The 27,598-nt window shown below is 40.9% G+C and overlaps 1 protein-coding gene across 1 annotated transcript in view; it reads right to left on the bottom strand.

Annotated features, from left to right (window-relative positions):
- Positions 1-27,598, bottom strand: part of LOC147024653 (RNA binding protein fox-1 homolog 3-like) — a gene marked incomplete at its 5' end in the record, with an annotated part of 388,350 nt that overhangs the window by 106,358 nt on the left and 254,394 nt on the right. The window contains 3 exons of the mRNA XM_085884766.1: positions 1,712-1,765; positions 2,131-2,271; positions 2,604-2,876. Of these exons, the coding sequence (XP_085740892.1) occupies positions 1,712-1,765; positions 2,131-2,271; positions 2,604-2,876 (468 nt within the window). The remainder of the gene's footprint in view (positions 1-1,711; positions 1,766-2,130; positions 2,272-2,603; positions 2,877-27,598) is intronic.

The following is a 27,598-nucleotide window of genomic DNA, read 5'->3' as shown; positions in this document are numbered from 1 at the left end:
GATATTCGAATACGATCTCGAGACCAAACGGCAGAGTCGTCAGTGGAAAAGTTTGAATCACCAAGACAAAAGAAAGCAAGCATGTCGAAGTCGAAGGTCAAGGTGATGCTCATCACGTTTGTTGACATCAAGTGCATCGTCCACTTCGAGTTTCTATCACAGGGTCAAACATTGAATCAATACGTGTACAAGGAGATCCTCCGGCTCCTCATGAGATCAGTCTGAGACAAGAGGAGGGATCTGTGGTAGAACAATGCTGGGTGCTCCACCATGACAACGCCCCTGCTCACATTGCCCTGAGCATCCATCAGTTTCTGGTGGAGAGGAACGTGCCAACTCTGGAACAACCCCCGTATTTGCCAGACTTGGCCCCTTGTGATTTTGTCCTATTCCCCAAGCTCAAGGGGGTGATCAACGGGACCCGATTTCCTGATGTGGAGGCCATCAAAAGGGCTGTGATGACAGAGCTCCAAAGGATTCCAGAAGAAGCCTTCCGGGGGTGCATCGAAGCGTGGAAGAAGAGGATCGACAAGTGTGTGAGCCTGGACGGAAACTATTTTGAAGGGGACAAGTTGTGATTTCAATATATTTGTTGTAATAAAATTTCTGTGAAGTCAGTCCCGTTACTTTTCAGACGGACCTCGTATAAGTTAAAAATCGCTATCACTAAAACGTCTTTGGTCCATTCACAGGAGATTTTGTTTGACCCAATACCAATTGAATATCTCAATGAGGAATGAGAATTCTCAACTTATAACAAATATATATATATATATATATATATATATATATATATATATATATATATATATATATATACATATTTATATTTACATATATATATATATATATATATATATATATATATATACATATTTATATCTATACATATACACATGCATATATATATATATATATATATATATATATATATATATATATATATATATATATATATTTTTTTTTTTAATATATATATATACATATATATATTTTTTATATATATATACATATATATATATATATATATATATATATATATATATATATATATATATATATATATATATATATATATATATATATATATATATATATATATATATATATATATATTTCCCACCACTAACTCACTGACTGATATAAAGTATAGGAACCTTGTGGGTGATGTGGAAAGCTGAAATTTTGCATGGCGATGGACATTAAAGCCAGTACACCAAGGAAAAACACAGAATCACCAGACAACATCCAAAATGAAAATATAAATAAAAGAAAACAAAATAAATGAAAAAAACAAATGAAAAAAATGCAGGTGAGCGACCCAAGACAAGGGGAAAAGCATTGTAATGTTGTTTGCCGACAGACATCGAAGCGTTTCACCAGGAAAAATAACAGCACTGTCGGAAAGCATCCTTAAATGAAAATATAAATAAAGGAAAAAAAAATATGGATAAATCAAAAATAAAATGCAGGTGAGTGACACAAGACAATGGGGAAGCATCGTTCATATGCTTAGACAATACGTTAGCACATGCCTTGAATACATATATATATATATATATATATATATATATATATATATATATATATATATATATATATATATATATATATATATATATATATATATATATATAAACATATACAAAGCATGAGTGGCAAAAAAATAAAATGTGACAGTGAGTGAAGAAACAGCAGGACCAGTACTTACCTTCGACCCCCTTTCATTGAATATTATTTCCACGTCTAGAATTTTTCCAAATTGCTGCAACACAGAGTGCACATCACAGTAATACTGATCCAGATCATGAGACTGAGTGTGAGGAGGGTATTCATGATGATGGTAGCAATAAATTGATGGAATTGTGGAGGGATGTATGTGAAATAGAAGAAATACCAAGCCTCCTTTCTGACAACAATAGATTTCATTGAGTAAGCAATGGTCTGTTTTGTATAAAATTGTTATACGAATCCCCAAAGTGGTGCTCAAAATCAGTTGTCACCAAAAGTTTACATTTACAAAGCCTTTTGCAAAAGCTAATATATTGTATTAGAAAATCTTAATCCAGAGCTCAAAAGCTCTTAAAGGATCGAATAAGATTTCAATTGAATATGATTTTGCAAACTCACTCCAAACATTTGCCGTAGATCAGGGTCTCTGAAGCGAAATGGGATGTTTGAGACGTGAAGCCGCTTGGGTTGAGGCTTTGTCTCTGATGCTTCATCTGGAGATCCACCTTGGCTGTCTGTCTGTGCCAGCTCTTCTGTTTGCTGAGTGATCACACGATCACACACTTGCTTATCGAGTTCACCAAAATGCAAAATACTGACTGCATTTCTAACATTATGTTGAGGAAGCAGCCGATCCCAGAAGAGAACATTGCACTTGTGCTTCATTAAATAATGTTGCACTGCATGTGTAACAGATTAATTGAGCATTTCAAAAAGCCTTAAATTATAACCTGTGTGCTGCACATGAAAGAGCTGGGTGTGAGCAGACGTATAGAAATTGTAGAAAAAGTTAGGCATCTTTCTGGCAGCCTACATGAAGCCCAAACAGGTTCAATGTACAGGGTGTGAATGTTTGTGCAGATGTTTCTCACCGTGCCTGTTCCGGACACTGCTTGAGCTGGTGGATGGGTGCTTGAAGGTGCCGGGTGTGCAGCTGCAGGTGCATACAATGTCAAAGTATGCTCTGCACCCGGCGTCCCAGTGAAGTCTAGATGGTGTGAGTGTGGGTGAGTATGCGGATGTGTATGTGGGTGAGCATAGTCTCCTGGTAAGCTGGTGTGTGCCGGCGGTGGGATAGCAAACTGCGCGCCAGGGAAGGCCTGTGCAATGGAGTCGGCTGCCAGTCCCACCGGCTCCTGGTTCCCCTGAAGCAAAAATATTGAGAGATGGGGGGGAGAGACAGACAGAGACAGAGACAGAAAGAGAGAAAGAGAGAGAGAGAGAGAGAGAGAGAGAGAGAGAGAGAGAGAGAGAGAGAGAGAGAGAGAGAGAGAGAGAGAGAGAGAGAGAGAGAGAGAGAGAGAGAGAGAGAGAGAGAGAGAGAGAGAGAGAGAGAGAGAGAGAGAGAGAGAGAGAGAGAGAGAGAGAGAGAGAGAGAGAGAGAGAGAGAGAGAGAGAGAGAGAGAGAGAGAGAGAGAGAGAGAGAGAGAGAGAGAGAGAGAGAGAGAGAGAGAGAGAGAGAGAGAGAGAGAGAGAGAGAGAGAGAGAGAGAGAGAGAGAGAGAGAGAGAGAGAGAGAGAGAGAGAGAGAGAGAGAGAGAGAGAGAGAGAGAGAGAGAGAGAGAGAGAGAGAGAGAGAGAGAGAGAGAGAGAGAGAGAGAGAGAGAGAGAGAGAGAGAGAGAGAGAGAGAGAGAGAGAGAGAGAGAGAGAGAGAGAGAGAGAGAGAGAGAGAGAGAGAGAGAGAGAGAGAGAGAGAGAGAGAGAGAGAGAGAGAGAGAGAGAGAGAGAGAGAGAGAGAGAGAGAGAGAGAGAGAGAGAGAGAGAGAGAGAGAGAGAGAGAGAGAGAGAGAGAGAGAGAGAGAGAGAGAGAGAGAGAGAGAGAGAGAGAGAGAGAGAGAGAGAGAGAGAGAGAGAGAGAGAGAGAGAGAGAGAGAGAGAGAGAGAGAGAGAGAGAGAGAGAGAGAGAGAGAGAGAGAGAGAGAGAGAGAGAGAGAGAGAGAGAGAGAGAGAGAGAGAGAGAGAGAGAGAGAGAGAGAGAGAGAGAGAGAGAGAGAGAGAGAGAGAGAGAGAGAGAGAGAGAGAGAGAGAGAGAGAGAGAGAGAGAGAGAGAGAGAGAGAGAGAGAGAGAGAGAGAGAGAGAGAGAGAGAGAGAGAGAGAGAGAGAGAGAGAGAAAAAGTTAGACACCATTCTGAAAAAATAATCATGATTAAATCAAAGTCTTAGACTTTGATAAAATGTTGATTTATCAAGCAAAAATGCCTTCGTTGACAATTACAAGTACAGAAGAGCTACTGCTCACACGAGGAATCAGGAATGAAAACAAGTAAAGACTGATGAAGGGTGATAGGCAAAAAAATTAACGTGTTTTAAAGAGAAAGTTTGATTCAGGAGAAAAAATGTGGATTGAAAGTGTACCCTGATGACAACCATATTTAATGAATAGAGTACAATGAAGCAAATTAACACCAGAAGTCGATATACTGTTCCGGCTGTGGAAATTCGCATTACACCATGAAGGGCCCATAGGTGAGATATCTCTAAGTGCATGTGTAGTTAGCCCCAAACCCGTTGTTTCGAGGGAATTTATGTGATTAATTCGGGCTGTGACGCTTTGAGATAGCCGTTTTTCTGTTCTATCCTTATTTTGAACCAACCACGTCTCAACCGCCATCACACAACAACCACCAACCACAATGCTGCTTCACAGCAACCACAACCACACCTGCCTCTCAACAAACACGCCATCCTCACCACTCCGCCAGCAACCGTCAACATCTCCACAAACACAAAAGGGGAACACCAACAACTCCCACCCCGATTTCCCTGGTAAACAAGAATGACGGTTGGAACTCAACTCCCACCCCGATTTCTCTAGTGGAATGTCCCCCCCCCCCGCGTGCCGCAAAGGGAGGGGCGGAGCACCGGGGAAATAAAAGGGCGCACGGAGGCGCCGCTGAGAGGAAGTGAGGTCAGAGGAGGTCAGGTCAGGGCGGTCGGTGAGAGTGTCAGTGTCAGTCGGCGGTTCATGGTCTTCTGCCTGTCTGGGTCTTGGAGAAGCGGTCCGTAGAGCGACCCGCTCGTTGGAGCTTGCAGTCGGTGGAGAGTCCGGACGTTGCGGAGGGGACGCGGACTGGAGGCGCCGCTCTGCCAGCTGTGTCGCGCGGACCTGCACGTTCGTACAAGGAGCGCCGGAGAGATCTCGCCCACCATCGCACCGCGAGGGTGCAGGTAACCTGCAACGGTCTCGTGGGACTCGTTCGGTCTGCCAAGTCCCACGCCATAAAGGCCCACGGGCACCGTCTGCCCCCTTGTCTATGAGGGTGGCTTCTTTCCTTTGCTTTTGAGTAAATGTGTGTTGGCGCCGTCTGTAAAGTAGAACTGTACAAGTGTTGCCGTGTGTACGCGTATTCGGTTTAACTCTTGCTTTCGCTTTATATGTGCATTTTGATTATTGTGGCTGCATATACGTGCTTTCCGTGTGCCGCGGAATAAATGTGCATTGTGTTGAACTGTTTTCCAGTTTCGCTTTGTCTCCTTCCTTTTAATTGACCCTCTATCCTGCTTCACGTAAAGGGTTCGTAGTGGGCTTAATATGCCCGATAATTAATCGGAACCGTCAAGGCCGACGATAACACCGCTCGTTTATCCCTGTAGCACGGAATGGACCGCTTAAGCGGTTCATGTCCGGAGTCGGCCTGTGGCGTGGTGCGATCGCCCGGTCGATCATTCGCGCAGGTACTTAGGTAGATCGAATTTGGCGAGCGACCCTATCCTGCGCGGGTGGGCAATTGGCACGATCATGGTGAGGTTAACCCCCCACCCGTGTCTAGCTCCCGGCGTTGTTCCGAGAGGGTCACGACTGAATTGTCCGTCCGGTGGGCGACGTGCCGCGATTCGAGTCACGTGGCCGTCCGCACGCCGGCGGGCGCGAATTCCTAACAATACAAATGCTTTTGCTCAGAAAGAGGAATTAAAAATCTTGGAATGACAAAGAAGGTGAAAAGAAAAAAGTTACGGTTGACAAATAAATTACAACTTTTAGTTAAAGACTCGTGAACAGTTTTCACATTACATATTGAATGCTTCAAATTTTAGAAAATGATCATTCTATAAATTATGAAGTATTTTTTTCCCCCTCCTGTTCATTGCCCACCTCTTATCATGATCTCCAACACATTGCTCTCCATCACATTGCTCTCATGATTATTTTATTTCCAGCTCGCTATGCTTCTCGTTAACACTGAACCGCTTTGGTGGAGTTTTAACCTGTCTGATTCACCACTCCTTCTCAGTGCTCATTTCACTCATTATGCTAATGATATGCAGAGGCTACTAAATGCCATTGTGTTTGCTGGAATCTCTTCTTCACACGTTATTATTATATTTTTCTGTCTTACTTGTTTTAGAAAATTCTCTTCCTATTGACACATTGTTTTCTGTGTTTTTATTTTTATATCTCTGCTTGTAAAGGTTTGTGATTCTATCACCAATTAAGTCATCGTGCCCATCAGCCTTAAGGGATTGTTACCTCTGTTATGGAAGGTGAAGGAGGTTATGGTTTTGCAAGCAAGCAAGCAAGCAAGCAAGCAAGCAAGCAAGCAAGCAAGCAAGCAAGCAAGCAAGCAAGCAAGCAAGCAAGCAAGCAAGCAAGCAAGCAAGCAAGCAAGCAAGCAAGCAAGCAAGCAAGCAAGCAAGCAAGCAAGCAAGCAAGCAAGCAAGCAAGCAAGCAAGCAAGCAAGCAAGCATATATATATATATATATATATAATTGTGATCTGGATGAAGGTTTGTGGGCAGGTTCAGTATATGACAAGGACGAACTGATTAGATGTCAGTGAAGATCCGGATCTGGATCTGACTACGAGAATTTTAAAAATGATTCTTTGTCTTTGAGAGATCGGGCCCAAAACGATATATTGCATGATATTTCAAAAAGTTGTGGATGGATTTTAGTGAAACTTGCTGGGCAGGTTGGGTGTTTGACCATGTTGAATTGTTTCAATTTTGGTGAGGATCTGAATCTGGATATGAGAATTATATAATTTTTTAAGTGATTCTTCACCATTGAGAGATAGGACCAAAAACTATATATAACACGATATTTCAAAAATGTATTGGGCCTGATATGTTCTCGTGGATCAGGCATTACGTGCCAGAGGTATGCACTCTACCGAGTGCCCTTCTAGTTTTTGTAAGTTTCCTTTTTGCCATTTTCAGTCTGCTGATATTTTCCTTCCCCCTGACTCACATGTTCATATTCCCATATTATATGCAGGATTTAAGCCACAAACAATGAAAGTATACAAACGGCTCTACGTGTATTGTGGTATTAAGATTGATATTTTTGAGCAAATAATCTTTTCTCCAGTATTTTACTTACTTTGAGTCATCTTGTAAGGGTTCTTTTCCTGACTAGACTCTAATCTGTCAGATTGGTACCTCACAGACAGGGCGTTACATCAAAAACTGGTCCTTCACATCGTCGATACACAATGTATCCTGCCTGATACTATTAGTTAGTAGACGTCAAACATTCCACTCTGTCTTTTGTAAAGAGTAGGTGACTTACCAGCAGTCGCCTGAACAAGTTAAAAAAAAATCCTTCACTAAACTGCAGCAGCAATAGTCTGAACTCAGATATTCCTTAACACCAGGTTAGGCTGGCTGCAATCTCAGAATGTGGATTGATAAGTGGGCTATGTATCCTACACTATAAACAAATTCATGCATACAGGTATTCGCATGTTACGTGTGAATGGCTTTCTTCGCGATAACGTAGGGCAAACTAACAACATTATTTATTATCTGAATTTTAAAGCTTATGAATTTTTCTACCTTTTGCCAATGAATAAATTCTCCAACTTCAATGCAAACAATTTTTTTTGAGCAACAGCAATAAGGACTGTTTCTTTGAAAGCCCATGAATAAACAGTGTGATGGTTAGATAGAGCATCTGATTTGAGTCAAGGAGATTGGTGGTTAAAACCCCAGTTAAGCGACACCAAAGACTTCACAAATCACACATGCTCCTTCCTTGCTTGATGCACAGCATTTTAAAAGGATATAGCATAGAAAACGACCTTAGGTTGGCAATCATTGTGCAGGCTTTCATTGGACTAATGGCCTCCTGTGTTGAATGAAATTCCTTGTGAGGGATCACATTATTGTTATAACCTATTCAGGAAAGCATGGCACTCTCACAAAGGCAGGAATTACCTCTCAAACGCTACCTGGAGGTGGTAGTTGTTGGAAAAGCTTGAGATTATCCAGACACTGCACCTGATTTATGTTTGTTTATCTATTTATAAAATGAAAAGCATCCGAAGCCAAAAGCTGGGGGTTAAGCAATTGGTTCACTTCGTCTGGATATGTGTCTACTGACGTCATTCTATGATTGAGAAGCTACTTAACTGCAATAGCATTATACATTTTGAACACTGTATAACACCAATTGGACCATGAATCGGAACAAAAACCTGCAGTTTAGCAGTACTTTGGTTTTGAATTTGCCAAGTTGTACAGAACCTCGTTCCGTGTGCGGATGCGCACAGAGGAGCACAGGTGGCAAGTTGGAAAGTGACAAAAAACAAAACGTATTGGTAGGGATCGAAAGCATGTTTTTTAAAAAATTGATTCATTAGTCGTGATCGAATGGTGAGGTGATATTGCGTGTGGAATCCTGGGTTGTGTTCATTTACCAAGTTTTTGTAGAGTGCTCGCCAAGTGGCTTAAGCATGAAAACAAGCACTCCATTCATAATCGTTGATAAGGAACTGATGGCTTGGCAAGCACTACCTATCTACTGGGCAATTGAATACCCCTGGAGGGTAGTGACGTGGCTTTCGGTGAGAGAAAGCTCATGACGTCACACAGCCAATTGACTGGAGTGATACCTTGTATATCAGCTGCAGGTCTATCTGTTTGTGTGTCAATCCTTACGAGTGGAATGGAAGTGAAACATTGCGTTTTTAATTGATCATACTTTCCATCCAATACGGGTTTCGTATTGGGTTTTCAGTCTGTGGGTCTGTGGGTTTTCAGAAACAAAATGGATCAAACCCGTGAAATCCAGGTCACTTACCATATATGGAGGAATGAGATAATATTTTTACTCTCTCTGCCTGGCAGTCAAACAAAATTGAAAAAGATTCCAAACAGGAAACTTACTATCTTTAGTAACATCATAAAGGACACAAACAACAGGCAATATTAACTAATTTAACATGTTCAATAAGGTAATGTAAAAAATGTGCATTAACAGCGGTAAACCGCATTTATTTAATACAGCCTTTAAAACGTTTATTTTACTTCAATTTAATCGTATACTTGAGCACTGTAGAACACAATTTGACTTCTTGGCACTTCCAAAAACCTCCACTTTAGCAATACTTGGAGAAAATATTGTACCATCTTTTGCCATCTCGACCAATCTAATATGCAGCTTGCACTCGTGGCGTTGGGGAATCTTAAGATTCAGACAAAATGAAAATAAATATTGTGTAAATAGGAATATAGATTGTGCTCTGAAACACAGAGCAAAAGTTTAAAAGTCCCTTCCAATGTCTTTTTTTCTCAGGACTGTGTGGGGGTATTAAGGTGTTCTATGAATTCTCAAGTTTCCCTCGCTCGTGGAGAGGGTATTGCATTGGGTCCGTTTGTTTGTCTGTTTGTTTGTCTGCACATAATGTACCAACATAGACCACTTTTTTTTACACATCATTTTTCAACCAGATACCTCCACAAACTATGTACAATGAGAATGCGAGTACGACTATAAAATACATACTATAAAACCACACAAAACAACCCCGAGCAAGGGTCTGCAATCGTTGATTGCTCTTTCTAGTTTATTTGTGTTTTATGTTTGGTTATTTATTTTAGCAACAAAGCAAACATAACTTGCAATTTTATACTTTCAGTAGTTTCCCTATTAGGATTCCTGGTTGTGATGGTTAGGACAAACAATACAACCTTCAATGAAATGTGTATATATATATATATATATATATATATATATATATATATATATATATATATATATATATATATATATATATATATATATATATATATATATATATATATATATATATATATATATATATATATATATATATATATATATATATATATATATATATATATATATATATATATATATATATATATATATATATATATATATATATATACATATACAAACTGTTATGGCTGTGGAAATTCGCATTACACCATAAAGGGCCCGAAGGTGAGATATCTTCATAGCTACATGTGTAGTTAGCCCAAACCCGTTGTATAGAGGGAATTTATGTGATTCATCCGGGCTGCGATGCTTTGAGTTAGCCATTTTTTCTTTCTCTATTGTTATTTTCTACCATTAAGCCGCCAACAACGCAAACAGCCACTACCCTTACCTTTACAACTCCATCCCGCAAACATCACTTCACCGCCGTTCCCAAACGACACCATAACCATCAAACCACCACTGAAAACCCTCCACCACCTTCGCCTCTCTCCTTCACAACCAACAACCGCACCACCTGTGAACACTGAACGTCGGGCTGTCTCGGGCCCGTTCGGCAATTGGTGCCGAACGCACCGAGCCGCGTGCGCGAATGGCAGCCTCTCCGAGGGGAAATTCGGATCAGAAACACTTCACGCCCACTTCTCCTCCATCCAATTGGCGAGCGCGGGGTGGCTTGGCCCCGCCTCCAAGCGTGTGTATGTGAAGTCCGTATATGCAAATTTTAGGATCAGGAGAGGTTCACGCCCATTTTTGCCCGACCAATGGCTGGCCGGGGGGGGGCAGCGTGGCCCCGCCTCCAATGCGTTCTGATCCTAAAATTTGCATATTGGCTGCTCCTGCCGCCTATAAAACGGCGAGCGCAAGGCGAATCGAAGAGTGAGTTGGGTTTTGGAGTTGCTTGAAGAGTGTCGTCGAGGAAAGAGTTGGGTTTTGGAGCTGCTTGGAGAGTGTCGTCGAGAGTTTGCTCTTTGGAGACAAGGAGCGTTGCGTTGGCGGAGTTGAGTGCGTGCGGTGGAACTGCAAGCAAGGGAGCTCGGGTCCGAGGCGAGAAGGACGGCGGTCGGCGACGAGGTTGTGGTGGGGGGATCGCTCGTCTTGTCACGGGACCCAAGCCAGCCAGCCATTCCCCTCCCCTAGGGCATCAACAATTCCCCCTTTCCCCCACGCTGAGATAGTGCAAAAGGGGGCCCAATTCCCACCCCACCCCAAACGTCATGCCAACGAAACCCGCCAAGGGGCACGGAGTCGGGGCACAGCGGCGCGGCCACATTTGCGGCTTGCCCGCCAACGCGTCACGAGGACGCGGGTAAGACCTCCCCGGTCTCGCGGACCTGGCCGCTCCTCCAGGTCACGCGCACATTTGGCAGACGGGCCTGTCTGCCTACTTGTCTGTGAGAGTGGCTTCTTTCCTTTGCTTTTGTGTAAATGTGTGTTGGCGCCGTCTGTGAAGTAAAACTGTATAAGTGTTTCCGTGTGTGCGTAGTCGGTTTTAGCTCTTACATTTGCTTTATGTGCATTTTGATTCTGTATGGCTGTATATGTGTGATTTCCGTGTGCCGGGAAATAAAATGCTTGCTTGTTGAACTGTGCCCGTTTCGCTTTGTCTTTTCTCTATTGACTCTCCATCCTGCTTCACGTAAAGGGTTCGTAGCGGGTGCAAGATCCCGGTAATTAATCTGAACCGTCCACGTTGACGATAACACCGCTCGGTTATCCCGATAGTACGGAACGGGCCACCCAAGCAGCTCGTGTCCGGAGTCGACCTGCGGCGAGGTACGATCGCCCGGTCAACCATTCGCGCAGGTACTTAGGGAGATCGAATTTGGCGAGCAACCCTATCCTGCGCTGGTGGGCAATTGGCACGGTCGTGGTGGGGTTAAACCCCCACCCGTGACTAGCTCCCGGTGTTGTTCCAAGAGGGTCACGACAGAATTGCCGTCCGGTGGGCGATGTGCCACGATTCGAGTTACGTGGCCGTTCGCACGCCGGCGGGCGCGAATTCGCAACAATATATATATATATATATATATATATATATATATATATATATATATATATATATATATATATATATATATATATATTGTTCTGATTGGCCATTCTCCACTGATGGGTCATCGCTTCCTAATGGTCGAGGTGGGATTGGAGCCTGTTTCGTGTTCAGCTCTCCAATTGGAGGTTGCAGAGTCTGAGGCGGACCTCCTCTCTCCAACCGCCTCTCTGTTAGAAAATATATTAGATTATATATTAGAAAATATCCCCTCCTCTATATTAGAAAATATCCCCTTTATCCCCATTGCTTCTTGGTACCTATCCCATTCCAATTTAAACCCATCTACCATTTCTGCTGCCACTATTTTTCTGCGTCGATCATTCCATACATTCACTGCACTCTCTGACTGAAAACCCCTGCCTTATTACCATCTCCCCTCCCCCTCTCTACTTTCAGGCAATGGCCCCTTGTTCTATCACTGCATATTTTGTTTAAAAAAAACTCTTCTGCATTTATTTTGTCGATATCCTTTATTATCTTAAACATCTCAATCAAATTCCCTCATAAATAACTCCTCTCGAATGTGCCACTCCCCATAGCTTCATATAGCGAGCCGCAGAATCAATCTAGTAGCTCTATGCTGAACCCTCTCTGGAAACTATGTCCTTCCTCAGATGTGGCGACCAAAACTGTACACAAAATACTAGACAATGCTTCACTAAATTTATATAATTTTTAGCACTACCTCTTTTGATTTCATAATTTATCAACCTACAAATACAACCAAAAACTCCATTAACTTTACGTATAGCTGCCTGGGACTGTTCTGTCTGCTTACGCCCCATATCTATTACCATCCCCAGATCCTTCTCCTGTGTCACATCCAGCAAGGCTTTCCCTTGCATTATGTATTCCCTATTTTCATTGTTCTTACCCATTGCCTGCACCTTACATTCTTTATGTTAAACTGCATCTGCCAATCTTTTTCCCAATCTATGAAAGTATCTTGACTTTCCTGAATCGGATTCCCCCTTCTCTGCTGATACTAAGGCAAATGGGCATACGAAAATGCATACACCCTAGCCCACAGGGCCAGAATGCATGCTCGTTCTAGCAAGGTTAGGTATCACTGGATTCCCTCGAGTTGATGAGCAGTTATGCCATCCCATGAGAGAGAGAGAGAGTATATATCAATATCATTTCTTGATTGCAATGGTGACCATTAACCCCTCTTCCACACCAGCACTGGCAGAATCCACTCGACGATGATCATGGACAGGCAGCCAGAAACACGTATGCCAATTGATTATTTTCCCCCACGGGGTGGGCTGATGTGCAGAAGCTGCGACCCACACAGCAACCACAGTCACCAGATATAAAGGAACTTCCAAGAAGATCATACCAATTGCTGCCCATAGTCCAGGCAGGAATATTGAATTTAGCCAGTGTTTGACAAAGTACATTGTGGGATCTTTAACATCACCAAGTAATGGTAGTAGACAGGACACTTAGATTGACATCCTTCCAAAACAGCTCACACATTGCATGTGAAACACCAGGGTGATAGTTCATAGTATGTCTGTGATTCAAACCCAGGCAAGACAGCTCAGAGGTTAGTGTACATACCTCAAGAATATCCTGGCAGCATTTATTTTTCCAATGATGAAAAAGAAAAGCACATCCAACCAATAATTTACATCTCGAACTACTCCACAGGTTTTACAACAAAAAAGAAAGAGCAGACTTAGTCTCAGGTGACATTTCAACCAACACCAATGGACTTCCTCAGGCTTTCGTTTTTCTCTGAGAACAAATTATTGTCCAAATTTCTGGTTGGATGTGCTTTTCCTTTTTTGAGATATGCATGATCCCAATCACCCTTACCCCCTTTATTAGGGATTGTTGTCTTTGATAATCTATGCAGATTTCTTTCTCTGATCCCCATTCCTCCTCACTCCCTCCCTCCCCCCTCACCCTCCTTCTCCAAAGCTGCAGTAAAGCTACAGCTCACACCTCTCAGCCAACTACAGCGAGGCTTGATAATGAAGTAATTAAGACAAAGATGGTGCATTTAATCCCCATGCAGGGCCAGCCATGTATTGTGAAACAGATGGGCTCCGTGTTTTTGTACCAGTGTCCTTGTGAGCTTGGCAAAGGATGTCCCTGACGGAAAACCGATCGTGTTTCCTCAGTGGGTCTAACATTCAGCCAGTGATCAAAACTTTCTTGACTTTTCAACATGCAATCCCCTGCCCCTCCAGTGCCATAATAAAGTAGACTGTTGCCAAAGGAATTAGAGTCAAAGATTCCAAGTACATCATCCTTCTTACCTGTTTCTTTCCTGCTAAAAGCTGTACATCTGGAAGAGCTTTCACAACTTTAAACATGACATGTCCTGTTGATCCAGAGGCAACTTTATGTTTGCTGTTTTACTTGATCATCCCCTATTTTCAACTGAAGCTACCTGCCTATCAGCAAAATTTGCAACGACTCGACTGAGGTCCTCTTCCTCGTGCTGAGTCTGAGGTCCTGTTCCTCCAAATGAAGTGCATTTTGAGGCTAAATGGTCATTATATTTTGTCATTCAGTTGATTTTTGGTGTTTAGAGATGGTGATTTATATGCTGAGAGATACTCAACTCTATCTGGAAAAAAATAGGCTTCATGACATGACAAACCCAGCTCAGCAATGTTGATTTCAGACAGAGTAAAAAACAAAAAGGCTAACTTCCTGTGAACCATATTGTGAGCATTAGGTTGTAAAAGGTCTTAGTGCATTTCAGTATTAATGCACAAAGGTAAAGCAAAGTGACAGTGCAACCTGCATGCAGAAAAATTGCTGAGTTCCAGACTAGCTGTCAGAGATACTTCAAAGCATTTTGAAAAGTACACAGTGGCTTGCAGGATAACTTAGAGTTACACCCTGATGCTTTGTGCTTCTCTTTAACCATCAAGTTGAGATCCAAAATACGCTGCAAGTCGATTCATGTACAACCTGTCACCCTGATATGCTTTGCAGGAAAGGAGTTTCATAACATCACACACTGTACTTTCCAACAAGACATTTAAGCGGCTGTTCTATCTGTTAGCGTTTACATGTAGGTGGCACGGTAACCCATTCACTATGCCAAATGGTTTCAAATAAGGATGTATACATGTATCTTTTCTATCCATTATCATATTCACTGATATGCTGTGACTTGCCTTCAGAGAAACGGGCAAAGGTGTTATGATCCAAGAATAGGCACGGACGGAAACGTCTTCAACCGCGCAGGTCCTATCAAGAGTCTAAAGTCGCAGAGGTCTTACTCCATGAGACCATTAACTCGTGTTTGTTGATGACTCTGCACACATTGCCAACACATTCGAGGATATCCAAGTAACTTGTGACTTCTAACATGCCTGCAGAGGATTCTGTCTTACCATAAACAAAATAAATCAAAATTCCTTCACCAAACAAAGCCAGGCAACGCTCATGGATTTATATCAATAGCGCACAACCGAACACTGTGCCTAAATTATATTATCTTGGCAGTGCAACAGAACAGAACCCACTGCTTGATGACAAAATATCTCACAGGACTGCGAAAGTGAGTAGCGAGTTCTGCTTCTGGTTTGCTGAATAATCGTCTCTGTTGAAAGCATGGCGTAAAGTTTAAAATGAAGATTGCTGTTTACCAAGCCATCATGCTTACTTACAAAGCTGTTTTGGATCACAAGTTTGGTTGGATACTGTAACAGATGCATGTGAAGTGTCTCGAGCAGTTCCACCTCCATTGTCTCCTTTTAATGGCCAGGATTAGCTGCCAATGTAAAATGCTGAATAGCACTTTAATGGTCTTGCATGTTATGATAAAACTAGTATATAGACATTTTTGATACCTAGCCAGTATAATTGAGCTGGATGCTTAATATGCATGTCTGACAACCAAATACCAAAGTATTATAAAGCCATCCAGTTGTTTAATGGTTACTGGTCATGTGGAAGGCAGCGGAAAGGGTACAATAATTCAAAGGAAGCTAACTTCAAAGCCTGTCACATTGACCGATGTTTTTTTTGTTTTCTTTACAGGAGTGAGCCTCATGGGGTTGTGGTAGACCATCACCAAAGATATGTCAATCTGGAGAGACGTGTGTACAATCTATCGCTATTTTTAAGGAGCAGAGGAATACACATTCGAAGAGGAAATGCACCCTGAGGAAATCATCCGTACAGTTTCCATCTCTTGGAGAATTAATCTGCGATATCTGCAACAGATATTGCACTTGGTCTCCATTTTCACAAGAGGATATACAGCTAATGTACATCTAACTGACAGGACACAACATCACATCATTACTTGTGCGCACGAAACATCCTCGAGTACCTTTGGAAAAGAAAAGGTTATTGTGTCGGAATGCTTCACAAAGCCCAGTGAGGACATGCACCACCAGGTTGCAATCCCCATTGTGACATCATGATAGCCACTGCCTTTGGGGCATCCCAACGATCATTCCATTAAAGGGTGAGACAGACAGGCTGCAGAGACCATTATAATCTCGTTCAAATTCTACCTTATTTTCCAATGAGAAATATAAGTTTTATAAACTAGTAATAAGGTACGTGCTGATACCATCATACAGTATGATTGTAGTGAGTTTGGAAAACTGGATCCACACTAAGGGAAGCAAAATCAAAGATGTTGAGATCTCACTGAAGCTCAATAAGCATGGAATTTCATTCAGCAAAGCCTCATTACGAATCCAGCATATGTATGTATATAATTTTGCAAATGGCTTCTATTTTTTATGTATACAAAACTGCAGTGAGTGTATGCACAGGTAATCTTGATTAACTCTCAGGACAGGATTTTCATTGTTTTGATGGATAGAATCAGTGTCTTTGTCAGAAGTGCAAAGGTAGAATGCTGCATGACAGACGATGAATAGTTTTAATGTGTTCAAACTCTTTAAAACGTGAACTTTACATTTTTTACCCCATGCACGCGAAGCGAAAAGCGGCATTAAGCAAATGGTTCATGTCTGTCTGTCCGTTCGTCTTTCCATCTTATCAATTTATAATTGAGGAACAACTTACTTAAATTGAATGTTATATTTTGTGCACAAATCAGAACATGAATCGTAAGACAAACCTGCTGTTTTACCGTGCTTTGTCTCTGAACTTATCCCGATCGCACCTGCACAGAGACGAGTAAGATCATATTTTTTACTGTCTGCCTGCCTGGCAGTCAAACATAATTGAACATCATTCCAAACAAAAAACTTACTCTTTTAAGGACGTCATAATGGATACATACAACAAGCACATAGAAATAATGTAATGTGTTAGATCGGGTGGTGTTATAGACGTTGGGTAAAACGGCAGTAAAACCAGGAATTAATAAATTTATAAGCCTCTAAACCTCTTTAAACCTATATTTAAATTGATTTATAGAGTTGAACAATGTGGAACACAAACTGCCTTATTAATACTTCCAGAAACCTACAGTTTGGCAGAACTTGGATGTGTTCTTTTGGGTGATGTATGTAGGAGCTGTCAAGCACAGCCCCTTGTGGGAAGTGGGCATGGCACGTGAGAAGGTGCAGTATCTGGGTGAAGAAAAGGCCACCGATATGGCTACATACGATGCCGATTGATGACTGTTTTCTATGGTGATCAATAAAACCTCCATCTCTTAAACTGTGACTCAACGTCGTCTTATTACAGTGTATATAAGGGTGACGTACAAGACTGCTTCGGTCGCGTTAAACTTCGGATTTTTTTAAAACGGTTTTTAAAAAATCATTATTTTATTATAATTGAAGTTTTTATACTTGCACACTGTGTGGGGTATTGCGGTCTATGAACTCTCCGGTTACCTCCACCACCGAAGGTGAAGGAAGTTATGTTTTCACCCCTTTCTGTTTGTTTGTCTGTCTGTTTGGCTGTGCACAGGATATCTCAAAAAGTTGTTGATGGATTCGGATGAATTTTGTGGACAGGTTGTGTGTGTGACCACGACGAATTGATTCGATTTTTGGTGAAGATCTGAATCTGGATCTGGATAGGATTACTATTTAATAATTAAAGTGATTCTTCACCATTGAGGGATTGGGCCAAAAACGATATAGTACTGTATAGCATGATATTTCAAAAATGTGCTGGGCCTGATATGTTCTCGTGGATCAGGTATTATGTGGTGGAGGTGTGCACCCTACCGAGTGCCCTTCTAGTTACCTTCGCAAACTTTGTTGCGAAGGTTATGTTTTGATTGCTGTGTGTTTATTTATTTGTGAATATGTGTGTTTGTTTGTTGGTTTGTTATTCGCATAACTCTAAAAGTATTGAACTGAATCGCAGCAAATTTGGTGGGATGATTGGTTATTATCCGAGGACCATTTGATTAGATTTTGGGAGCGATCGGGTCAAAGGTCAAAGTCAAGGTCATGAAAAGGTCAAAATCGTCTTTTTACCATAGTGTGGTCAATTTGTATCTAATTTGCATGCAACTAATGCCAAAATGTTCAGAATTCAATGCCCCATCTTATATGTGACATGACACAATGACGTAATAGCCCTTATTAGCGGTTGGGAGTCAAAGGTCAGGGGGGGTCACGACATTGCAAAATGTGCGGTTTTAGTCATAGCATGGTCAATTCTTATCCGATTTGTATGAAACCAACACCAAAATATTGACTGTTCTGTTCCCCACACTCTAATACCAATTACAAAATTAAGAGTATAAAGGTCAAGGTCAAGGTCATGAAAAGGTCAAAATCATCATTTTTGTACAATGAATGTTTGTTTGTTCACAATCAATAACTTATTTAGAAAAACAGAAACTCATGTGTGCTAAATGCCCCTAAAATTCCAGAAAATAATTTCTTATAATGTAACCAGTTGTCATCAGATTGACTTGACACCGACACCCAAAAAGGCCAGGGAGTTCATACAGAAATTGTGCAATGTACGTGAATCAGTGTCAAACAGCAGGAAATTGAATGTTTTTAAGCCATCATAACACATATGAGATGGCAGATGTTGTATGGGATTAAATACCCTCACAATCAACGGTTTCTGGGGGGGGGGGGAATGTAGCATTGGCGAAGGTATGCGCTCTACTGAGTTCCCGTTCTAGTTTTAAAACTGTGAACATTTGGTGTTTACTTCACTATTGTATCAGCATAACGATGTAGACAACAGAAATGCTCCCAGATAATTTAACTATTTACTTTTAAAAACAAACAAGCAAATATGATGAGAATTGACAATATAAGATGCAAAAAATTGTTATACCTTGTTCACATTTTGTGAAATAACATCAATAACAAAGAAACAACTATTAGTTATTTACTGGAAATCAGATGAGATCATGAGTTTGCTTTCAAATGTGACTGTTCAGCCGGTGCTGTTTGTGACAGTCTCCCTGGAAATGGCTTGGTGATCGAGTGACACCGGACCCTGAAAGTCTTGGTTGAAATCCCATCGTTCACAAAGATTTGTATTTATTGCTACAAGCCGAGCAACTTGGTTTTAAACGATGTGGTTTCATTCAGACTCACTACTATGAGCCAGAGGTGCAAGAGTCGAAAACCCTCCATCTCATGTCCATCATAGAGGATGTTATATCACCTGTCATACTTACTTGCATCTGCAAGGGGAGATCAAATGTCTGCGTAATTAAATGAAATTGCTGGTAAGTTGCTTTTTATTGTTTGAATTGTTCTGTGCCAGAAGACCAATATGAAATTAAATATTGTACTTTGAGCCTGCCACATTTAAATAGACCAACACTACGACTGTGGGATTGTCGCAAAAACAAAAAAACAAAAACGCAATTTTGCAAATATCCCACATAAAAAGACCTGCCATCTTGATGCAACTTGGCTTTCATGAGAACTTCATTTGGTTGACTCTAATGGGTAAGTATAATGCTGTGTGCTCAGTTATGATCCTTTGTCCATGGATGTTGAGACAATAGCAATAGAAAACTCGTCTTTAGAAAGAATAGAGTCAAGTTGCATATCAGGAAAAAATTAAGATGATGAATTTTCCAAACTAAATATTGAGCTCGGCACCAGTATCCTAACATCCTTGAGAAAGAGGGTGAAGTGACATCTGTGGAGTCGGCTTCTTGCTTTGTATATAATTTACTTTGTAGTTATAATCAGCGCTATGTATGTTGGGCATTAAAAAGTTAGATGAATGAGATGCTTACAAGGCCTGAGAGAATAAATGTATACACTATTTCAGGGGGGTCGTCAAATCGATGGCATTCCTCCATTTGGATCTATCTAATGCGTAAGTTTCGTGCAAACCAAACATTCCATATCTTTCTTTACTTTTTCAATCCATTCCTTTTTTGGGACATCCTCTTGACTTTCTTCCTTCCACCATGAGCTTTCGTGTTTCTTGACAGTTTCATCTTCTGACCTTTGTTGCAAATGTCCAAGTATTCGCTTCCTAAGTTCGTCTTCACCAACATCGATGTTTAATCAATTCCTGATTTCTGAGCTCGATATTCTTTCTTTCAGAGACAATCTATTCATCCATACTATCATTCTCATCTCTGTTTTTTCCATTATTTTTATATCTTCGACCCGCATTGCCTGTGTTTCACTTCCATACATCAATACTGGTCTGAGAGTAGCTTTATAAACTTCAATTTCACAGATAATGGAATCTCTATGCGCTTTCTGATACCACCTAGTTGTCTCCACTTATTCCAGGCTCACTTTATTCTTGATATAATTGTAAGTCTGCTCCTACTGATGCCTTACAACATCAAGGTAACAACTTTTGACAATTTTCTAACTTGACCTCTGAGTTCAGGAGCATTTCCTTTCATTCTGAAATTGGTCTTTACCATCGTGTTTGATTTTATTATACCTCCCCATAACTACTTTTACCATTTCTTCAGGCAGGAACTGCCTTCTGAGAGCCCATTAAACAACTGCTGTTGGTACTTGATCATATGCTTCTCGAGGTCAATGAAAATGTGATACAGTTTCCTTTTCTTGGCATTGCTTCAAAATTAAAATCGCTTCTGTTGTTGATCTTCTCGATATATAACCAAACTGGTTGCTGTTTATATTTTTCACTTTTCTTAGTCTTCTTTAAAACACCTTTTGAAAACTTTTAATGCCTGCTCAATTTGTTTAACTCCTCTGTAAGATGAACATAATAAAGGGTCTCCCTTCATCTTGAATAAAGGCACAGTAGTGCTATTTGTCAAATCTGCAGGGATCACAACTTCTGCTGGCTCTGTTTAGCTGCCTCAACAGCTAAATAGAGCCTTTTCCTTTGTTGCTGCTCCACGGCCAAGTTTTTGGCCTTGTTTACTCAGGGGGAGGAACTTCTCTGGGGGAGCAGCTTTATTCCGGGTAGTAGCTTCTACTCCATGCCGAATGACGACCAATAATCCTGAAAACATGCGTCCATGATTGTTTCCTCTCCATGGTGGACTGGTCTTCCTGGTGTTACCTGCACTACAATCACATGGAGATGTTGGGAGATGTAGCTCTGCTATGCTCATATCTAATAGGTGGATCAAATGCAACTGTTTAGCCAGCAGAGCTCTTTTGAAAATATAACCTAGCAAACCACACTCCTGAGGTGGATGATGGATGGGTGTGAGGTCAGAAGGTTCTGGGTAGAAGAGAGTTGTGCAAGGTACACGATGGGAGGCAAAAGGATCTAGCTCACTGGCTTACCCTCGACACGGTGAAGAAGGCTGCATGATTCTCGTGTTCGTGCTGAGGCACATTTTTTTCACGTGCTGGAGAAAAATGCTAGCCATTGACTGTTCAGCTGAGTCGTAAAGCATGTACGTTTCTGAGAAGGGAAGAAGAGCATGCATGCTTCATGGCCTGGTCACAGGGCCTCAGAAATTGTCTCGTCGTATGGTCGAGGAGGAAGGTGGGCAATCATGATAAACAGACCTGGTGCAAGAGAGGAATGGTCGGCAAGTTCAAACATAAAAAAAGAAGCTGCACGGTGGTTTCTGAGCGTTGGCATTCAATTCTGCCACACAAATACCTCACCTACGTTTCCCACCCAGAGGGCGGCTTGGTGCCATTTTTGGGTGTGGTTTCAGTGACTTTGCAGTTTTGATGATGCCAGGTCCAAAGAGTAGCATCTCTGGACAAAGCTAAGTGCCAGAATAAAGGAGGGATTGTTCTTTTGTTTTATCCTTACCCCTTGTCAATTTTAGTATCTGTATGTAGAGGGGCCTCGACTTTCGGCTGTAAATTACCTCACATTTCATTACCTCATGCTTTGATTTATTTTCATTACTATGCTTTGATTCATTCCTATTATGGATACTTGATTTATGTTCATTAAACCCCTATTTATTAATTTTGCTTGTGTCTGTCTATTTGTTGTGTGTTTAAGTATAAACCCTTGTCTTCCGTCTTGGTAAGCGCCTCTGGCACATGCTTGCCGCCCCCGTCCCGCACACCCTTTTATCTCCAGGGAACTCGGCTGTTTGCCTCATTCGGCCATCCATCCAGGTCAGTCTTAACTGGCGTGGATATGAAATATATATATATATCTTCTTCTTCTTCCTTCGGCTGCTCCCGTTAGGGGTTGCCACAGCGGATCATCCGTATGATCCGCATAGTGATTTGGCACATGTTTTACGCCGGATGCCCTTCCTGACGCAACCCTGGTCGCCTCTTACGACACAGGGATATGGTACACCTATTTTAACCGGGGTATACACCGGCCCAGTACACTGGTACTCACTTCGCCGACCTCGGAAGGATGACAGGCTGAGTCAACCCCCTGGTGTATTAATTCAGTGGCCGAACGGGGCTTGAACTCAGGACCTTTTGGATCCCAAGCCGCTGCCCTAACCACTGCGCCAACACCAGGCTTCAATGAAATATATATATATATATATATATATATATATATATATATATATATATATATATATATATATATATATATATATATATATATATATATCCATAAAGTCTCTTTACAATTTAAAACATTTATTACAAAGGCAATTGAAGTGATGTTTTATCAGATTTGTTCAATGTACTCAGTGATTATAATCAAAGTTCTCTTTCTATGGGGTTATGTTAAAGATATCGTGTATCGAACGGGTTATGTTAAAGATACGGGACATCAACTACCTGAAGTAAAGGCGCCATTGTCACCATTGATGAGGCTATGCGACAGCGAACATGGGAAGAAATCGATTGCCCTCTTGATGTTCTTAGTGCAAGTATTGGTGCCCATATAGAAGTGTATTAAAGGGGGCAACAAAAAACTTCAATATCTACTCCTCATTTTGTAATAATTTCCACAGGTTTATCTATTCATTTGCTTTTGTAATAAATTTTTTAAATTGTAAAGAGACTTTACGGACACCCTGTATAATGTATTAATACATATATACTAGACGACCTGTGAATACTAGATGACCTGTGAACCTGTTTGGTTCCCGTTGTGACAGCGGTTGATAAAAAAAATCATTTCAATAAAAAAATATATCTCCAGCGAACTATAACGCTGAAGTTGTTTGCCTTGTTCAAATTCTCCTGAAGTGCACTTGACTGAATTGGGAATTGATTTTTTAAAATATTTTTTTTCGTTGCCTGATTTGAACGAAACAATATTGCACGTCAATGTGAAAAAAGAAACGGAGAAATGAAAGTGGAAGAAATCATTGTGCACAATCTTATAAACACAATTTTATTTATTAATGAACACGGAAGTATGAGATCAAAATGTTGATGTTTATTTTATGCTTAAAAATATATCGTTCTTTGTCTATACTAAGTGTTTGACATTTTTGAATAATTCATTTAAAGAAAAACAAGATAGCTCCAGCGAACTATACTGTTGAGGTTGTTTGCATTGATCAAATTCTCCAAAAGAGGACTTTGACTGAAATGGTAATTGTTTTTTAATAATTTTTTCGTTGCACGATTTGAACAAAACTTGATACTGCACACCGTAGGAGAATGGTGAGTAAGGTGGCCCTAAAATTTTTGCGCATTCGTGTCCCGTTTTGGCTGTATTTCGGGAACATACATACATACATATATACAAGATGAGAGTTTCAGTAATATATTGATATCCTGGCTGCTCCCAGAACTATTTTGTGTACCACAGAGAGGTTAATGTGTGGCAGACATTTCCTATTGGTCAAGATGCATGTAGCATTTGCTGGTGTGGCACTTGCTTCCTGGTTCCCATGACAGTAATGGGCATTTGGCACACTTATCTCAGCCAAATATCATTTGAATGTCGTCGGAGTGCCATTTCACTAATTTCAGTTGTTCTACCAATTTTTTGTTGTTTGGTGCAAAGAGATTTAGATCATCAATGCACAGTAGATGTGTCACCTTCCCTGTCTCTTTGGACATTCTCTTGTGGGATATTAGGATGTGTCCATGCCCTTGCTCTTTAATGAGGTTGCTCAGTGGTTCCAGTGCCAGAGAAAACAGAAGGGGCGAAAGGCCACCACCCTGGAAGAACCCACGACGTAACTTAATTCCTGGTATTTCGATCTATCCTTCCGAGTGTTGCAGTATCAATGTGATGCTCCATAAGCTCCATTGCTTTCTCAATCACTTTGATTCTTTTCAGGGTTGATATTGCACAATTGCATGCATTTTATTATCCATTAATGTGGGGCACTATCAAAAGCTTTTTTGTGGACTATTGGCCAAATTTCATTTGAAAGTAATGGAAGGTTGTGATTCCAAGTGAGTTATTATATGCTGATGTGTGTTTTTTTTTAAACTTTTTAGTTATAATCACTGCGAAGTATGTGGGGCATTAAAAAAAGGTAGATGAATGAGATGCTCACAAAGCCAGAAAGAATAAATGTATATTTGTGTGTGTGTGTTTTTTGTTTGTCACTGTGTCAATGTGAAGCCTTTTCTTTGATTTCTGTACAATTCCACACTCCTGGACCAATCTCCACCAAATCTTGCATACGTGCTGGAGGTACCCAGGGTAAAGGCATGGGCACAACCTTCCCTCCCAACTCCCCCCCCCCCCAACAGTTTTATATCTTCGATGTACAGTAACCTGGCACCACTTAACAACTTTTCTGGTCTCCATGGAAACAATGCTGTCGTTACACTCAAGCAAATGCTGTCCGGGTTGTCGTTTTCAGTTTTACTCGATCCTCATGTGGCCATTTCCCCAATCAAATTTATTGTGTTAGCAGCGGCTACAGAGTACGAGGAAGAAGGAATCAAAAATGGGGAGTCAGAAAGAGGAGCCTCCTGCCAAGCTTATCTGTGGACCTACCACCATGAATTTTGGGGGGCAGGAGAAGGGTTTTGTATGTTTGTAGATCTCCAAGAATCAGGATGAAAAGTGAAATAAAAGAAAAGTATGAAATGAACGTTTCAATAATATTATGAGTATACATAACAGGGGTATGCCTATGAACATTTCATTGGTTGTAGTTTTGTTTTGAATCTGACCACGGTGGCCATTTTTGTTGACATAAAAAAACACCTCTCTTAAATGCTTGCTCCACATGCCGAATGGCTAGACGAGTGACTTGCAAAGCGGTTGATATGGAACGACTGACTTGGAAAGAGATAGCAAGCTGCTTACTAACAGAACACCACCCAGGGCCAGGACTACCTTCTACTTTCGTATGATTATGATGATGATGATGATGATGATGATGATGATGATGATGATGATGATGATGATGATGATGATGATGATGATGATATACATTTATGGTAGAAAAAAATATCTGGAGATAAACAGCAAGTTGCAAATTGAAGAAGAAATTGAGGCCTCAAATCGAATTAAATGTGCCATCTATATATTACTAAAACTCTCATCTTGTATTTCTGTATATATGTATATGTGTATGTATGTTCCTGGAATACAACCAAAACGCTACATGATAGCACAAAATTTTTTAGGCCACCTTACTCACCATTCACCTGCGGCATGCAGTATCAAGTTTCGTTCAAATTGGGCAACGAAAAAAAATTATTATAAAATCAATTCCCCATTCAGTCAAGTACTCTTCGGGAGAATTTGATCAATGCAAACAACCTCAGCGGTCTAGTTCGCTGGAGCTATCTCTGTTTTTTTTTTTTTCTTGAAATGATTTTTTTCATCAACCGCTGTCACAACGGGAACCCAACGGGTTCACGGGTTGTCTAGTACAAATTAAAAATCATTCATGATGATCGCAACCAAACCAGATCAAAACAGACGCGTACCCCAAAAGATCCCAAAAAGTGATCACACCCACATGTGGTAAGATTATTTTTAACTAATCGCGATGCTGAGAATTTTATCAATCATATCAGTTAGTGGTAGTGAATTGCAAAGCTTGAGACAGCTTTCGCCATGTCAAACCACTAGGTAGAAGCTGAGCAGTTAATACTTCCACACAGATGCTATCAACAATTGTACTTTTTCTCATTCAAACTCTCAAACTATGGATTGTTTACTCTCACCCCTCCCCGACACTCCAGTGTCTCTGGACAGCGGTGTATGGACAGCGGTGTATGTGTGAATGGTTTATCTCATACATCATATATGTCAACAAGCTAATCAGCCATGTCTGTAATGTGTGAGTGTGAGTGTGTTTTCCCATATAAAGGTTTATATTTGCAATTCTATAATTCCCTTTATTGATAAACCATCCATAGTTTGAGAGGTTGAATGAGACTAAGTAAAATTGTTGATTGCATCTGTGTGGAAGTATTAACCGCTCAGCTTCTAACCCCTGGTTAGACATGGCGAAAGGTCCTTAGAACCCCATTAAAATAATACGGGATAGTTGACAAGGTCAACAAGACTTTGGGTACTGAATGACCAAGTTTAGAAAAAGTACTCATTCAGTTCATCATTACAATCAATGCAATTATAACTATTAAAGTTGAAAGCAAGCATTATGCTAATTATAAATTGTAACTATCACTGCAGATATGTTATATTTTCGTTTTAATTTAACAACCACTGAGCAAACCTTCAATCTTTTCTCTATCTCTCTTTAATCCCATGGTTTTGCATCCCTGTTCAATTCCAAGCCACTATTTTCTCTCCCTTCCAGCTCTTCATTGTAAATCAGACACTCAGAAATGGGCTCTTCACTGCCAGAGAGGCCTTCATTTCATTGACCCGGCCATGCCGTAAGGTATATTTATGGGTCCCTCCCCTCTCTTGCTCTCTTCTGTCTGTGTACATCCAAAAGGGGACCAACCAAGAAACATCAGCTCCAATCTCAAACCTCATCACTAGGCACACATACTCATGTGCTTAAAAACTTAAGCACGTTATCCGGAATATTAGAAATCGAAAACCAACAACAATTAAGCACAGAGCTGTAAAAAGAAAATTAAAGCACTCAATGTCTTTTGGCCGACGGTGCTACATGATTTAAATTGTGCTGGGTCATGGAGGTGACACAAGGTTAAATTGTTTTCTGCTGTCATTTACAAGATGCCTGTCTCACCATCTGTGGCGTGTGTGTGTGTGTGTGTGTGTGTGTGTGTGTGTGTGTGTGTGTGTGTGTGTGTGTGTGTGTGTGTGTGTGTGTTTGTGTGTGTGTGTGTGTGTGTGTGTGTAGGATGGGTTTAGAATAAGGGATAAGTACATTCAGGTGTTGAGGCTCGAAATTAATTTACTTTTTATTTGCTTCATCTCTGTCCTGTGTTTGCCTGTTTCTGTCTACTTCATTGTTGGTCCAGTCACCTCTCACCCTGTGTCATCCTGCTCTATTCTGAGTGTCACACTGCATAAGAAGTTAATAAAATATTATAGTCGAATTATATATAGGTTAGCAGCTTTGCATAGTGTATACTGGTGTGGGTCACACTCTAAGAAGTCACCCATATATGCCTACCACATCTACCGAACCATTTAAGTGCTTTTCAAACCTGCTGACTATCACAACAACCAATATAACAATGCTTCT

This window comes from Eptatretus burgeri, chromosome 6 (genome assembly GCF_056783735.1).
Source record: "Eptatretus burgeri isolate ZD-2024b chromosome 6, Ebu_testis_v1, whole genome shotgun sequence".
NCBI classification, from domain to species: domain Eukaryota; kingdom Metazoa; phylum Chordata; class Myxini; order Myxiniformes; family Myxinidae; genus Eptatretus; species Eptatretus burgeri.
Note: the sequence above shows the minus strand (reverse complement) of the source record. Positions and strands in the feature narration are given on the sequence as shown.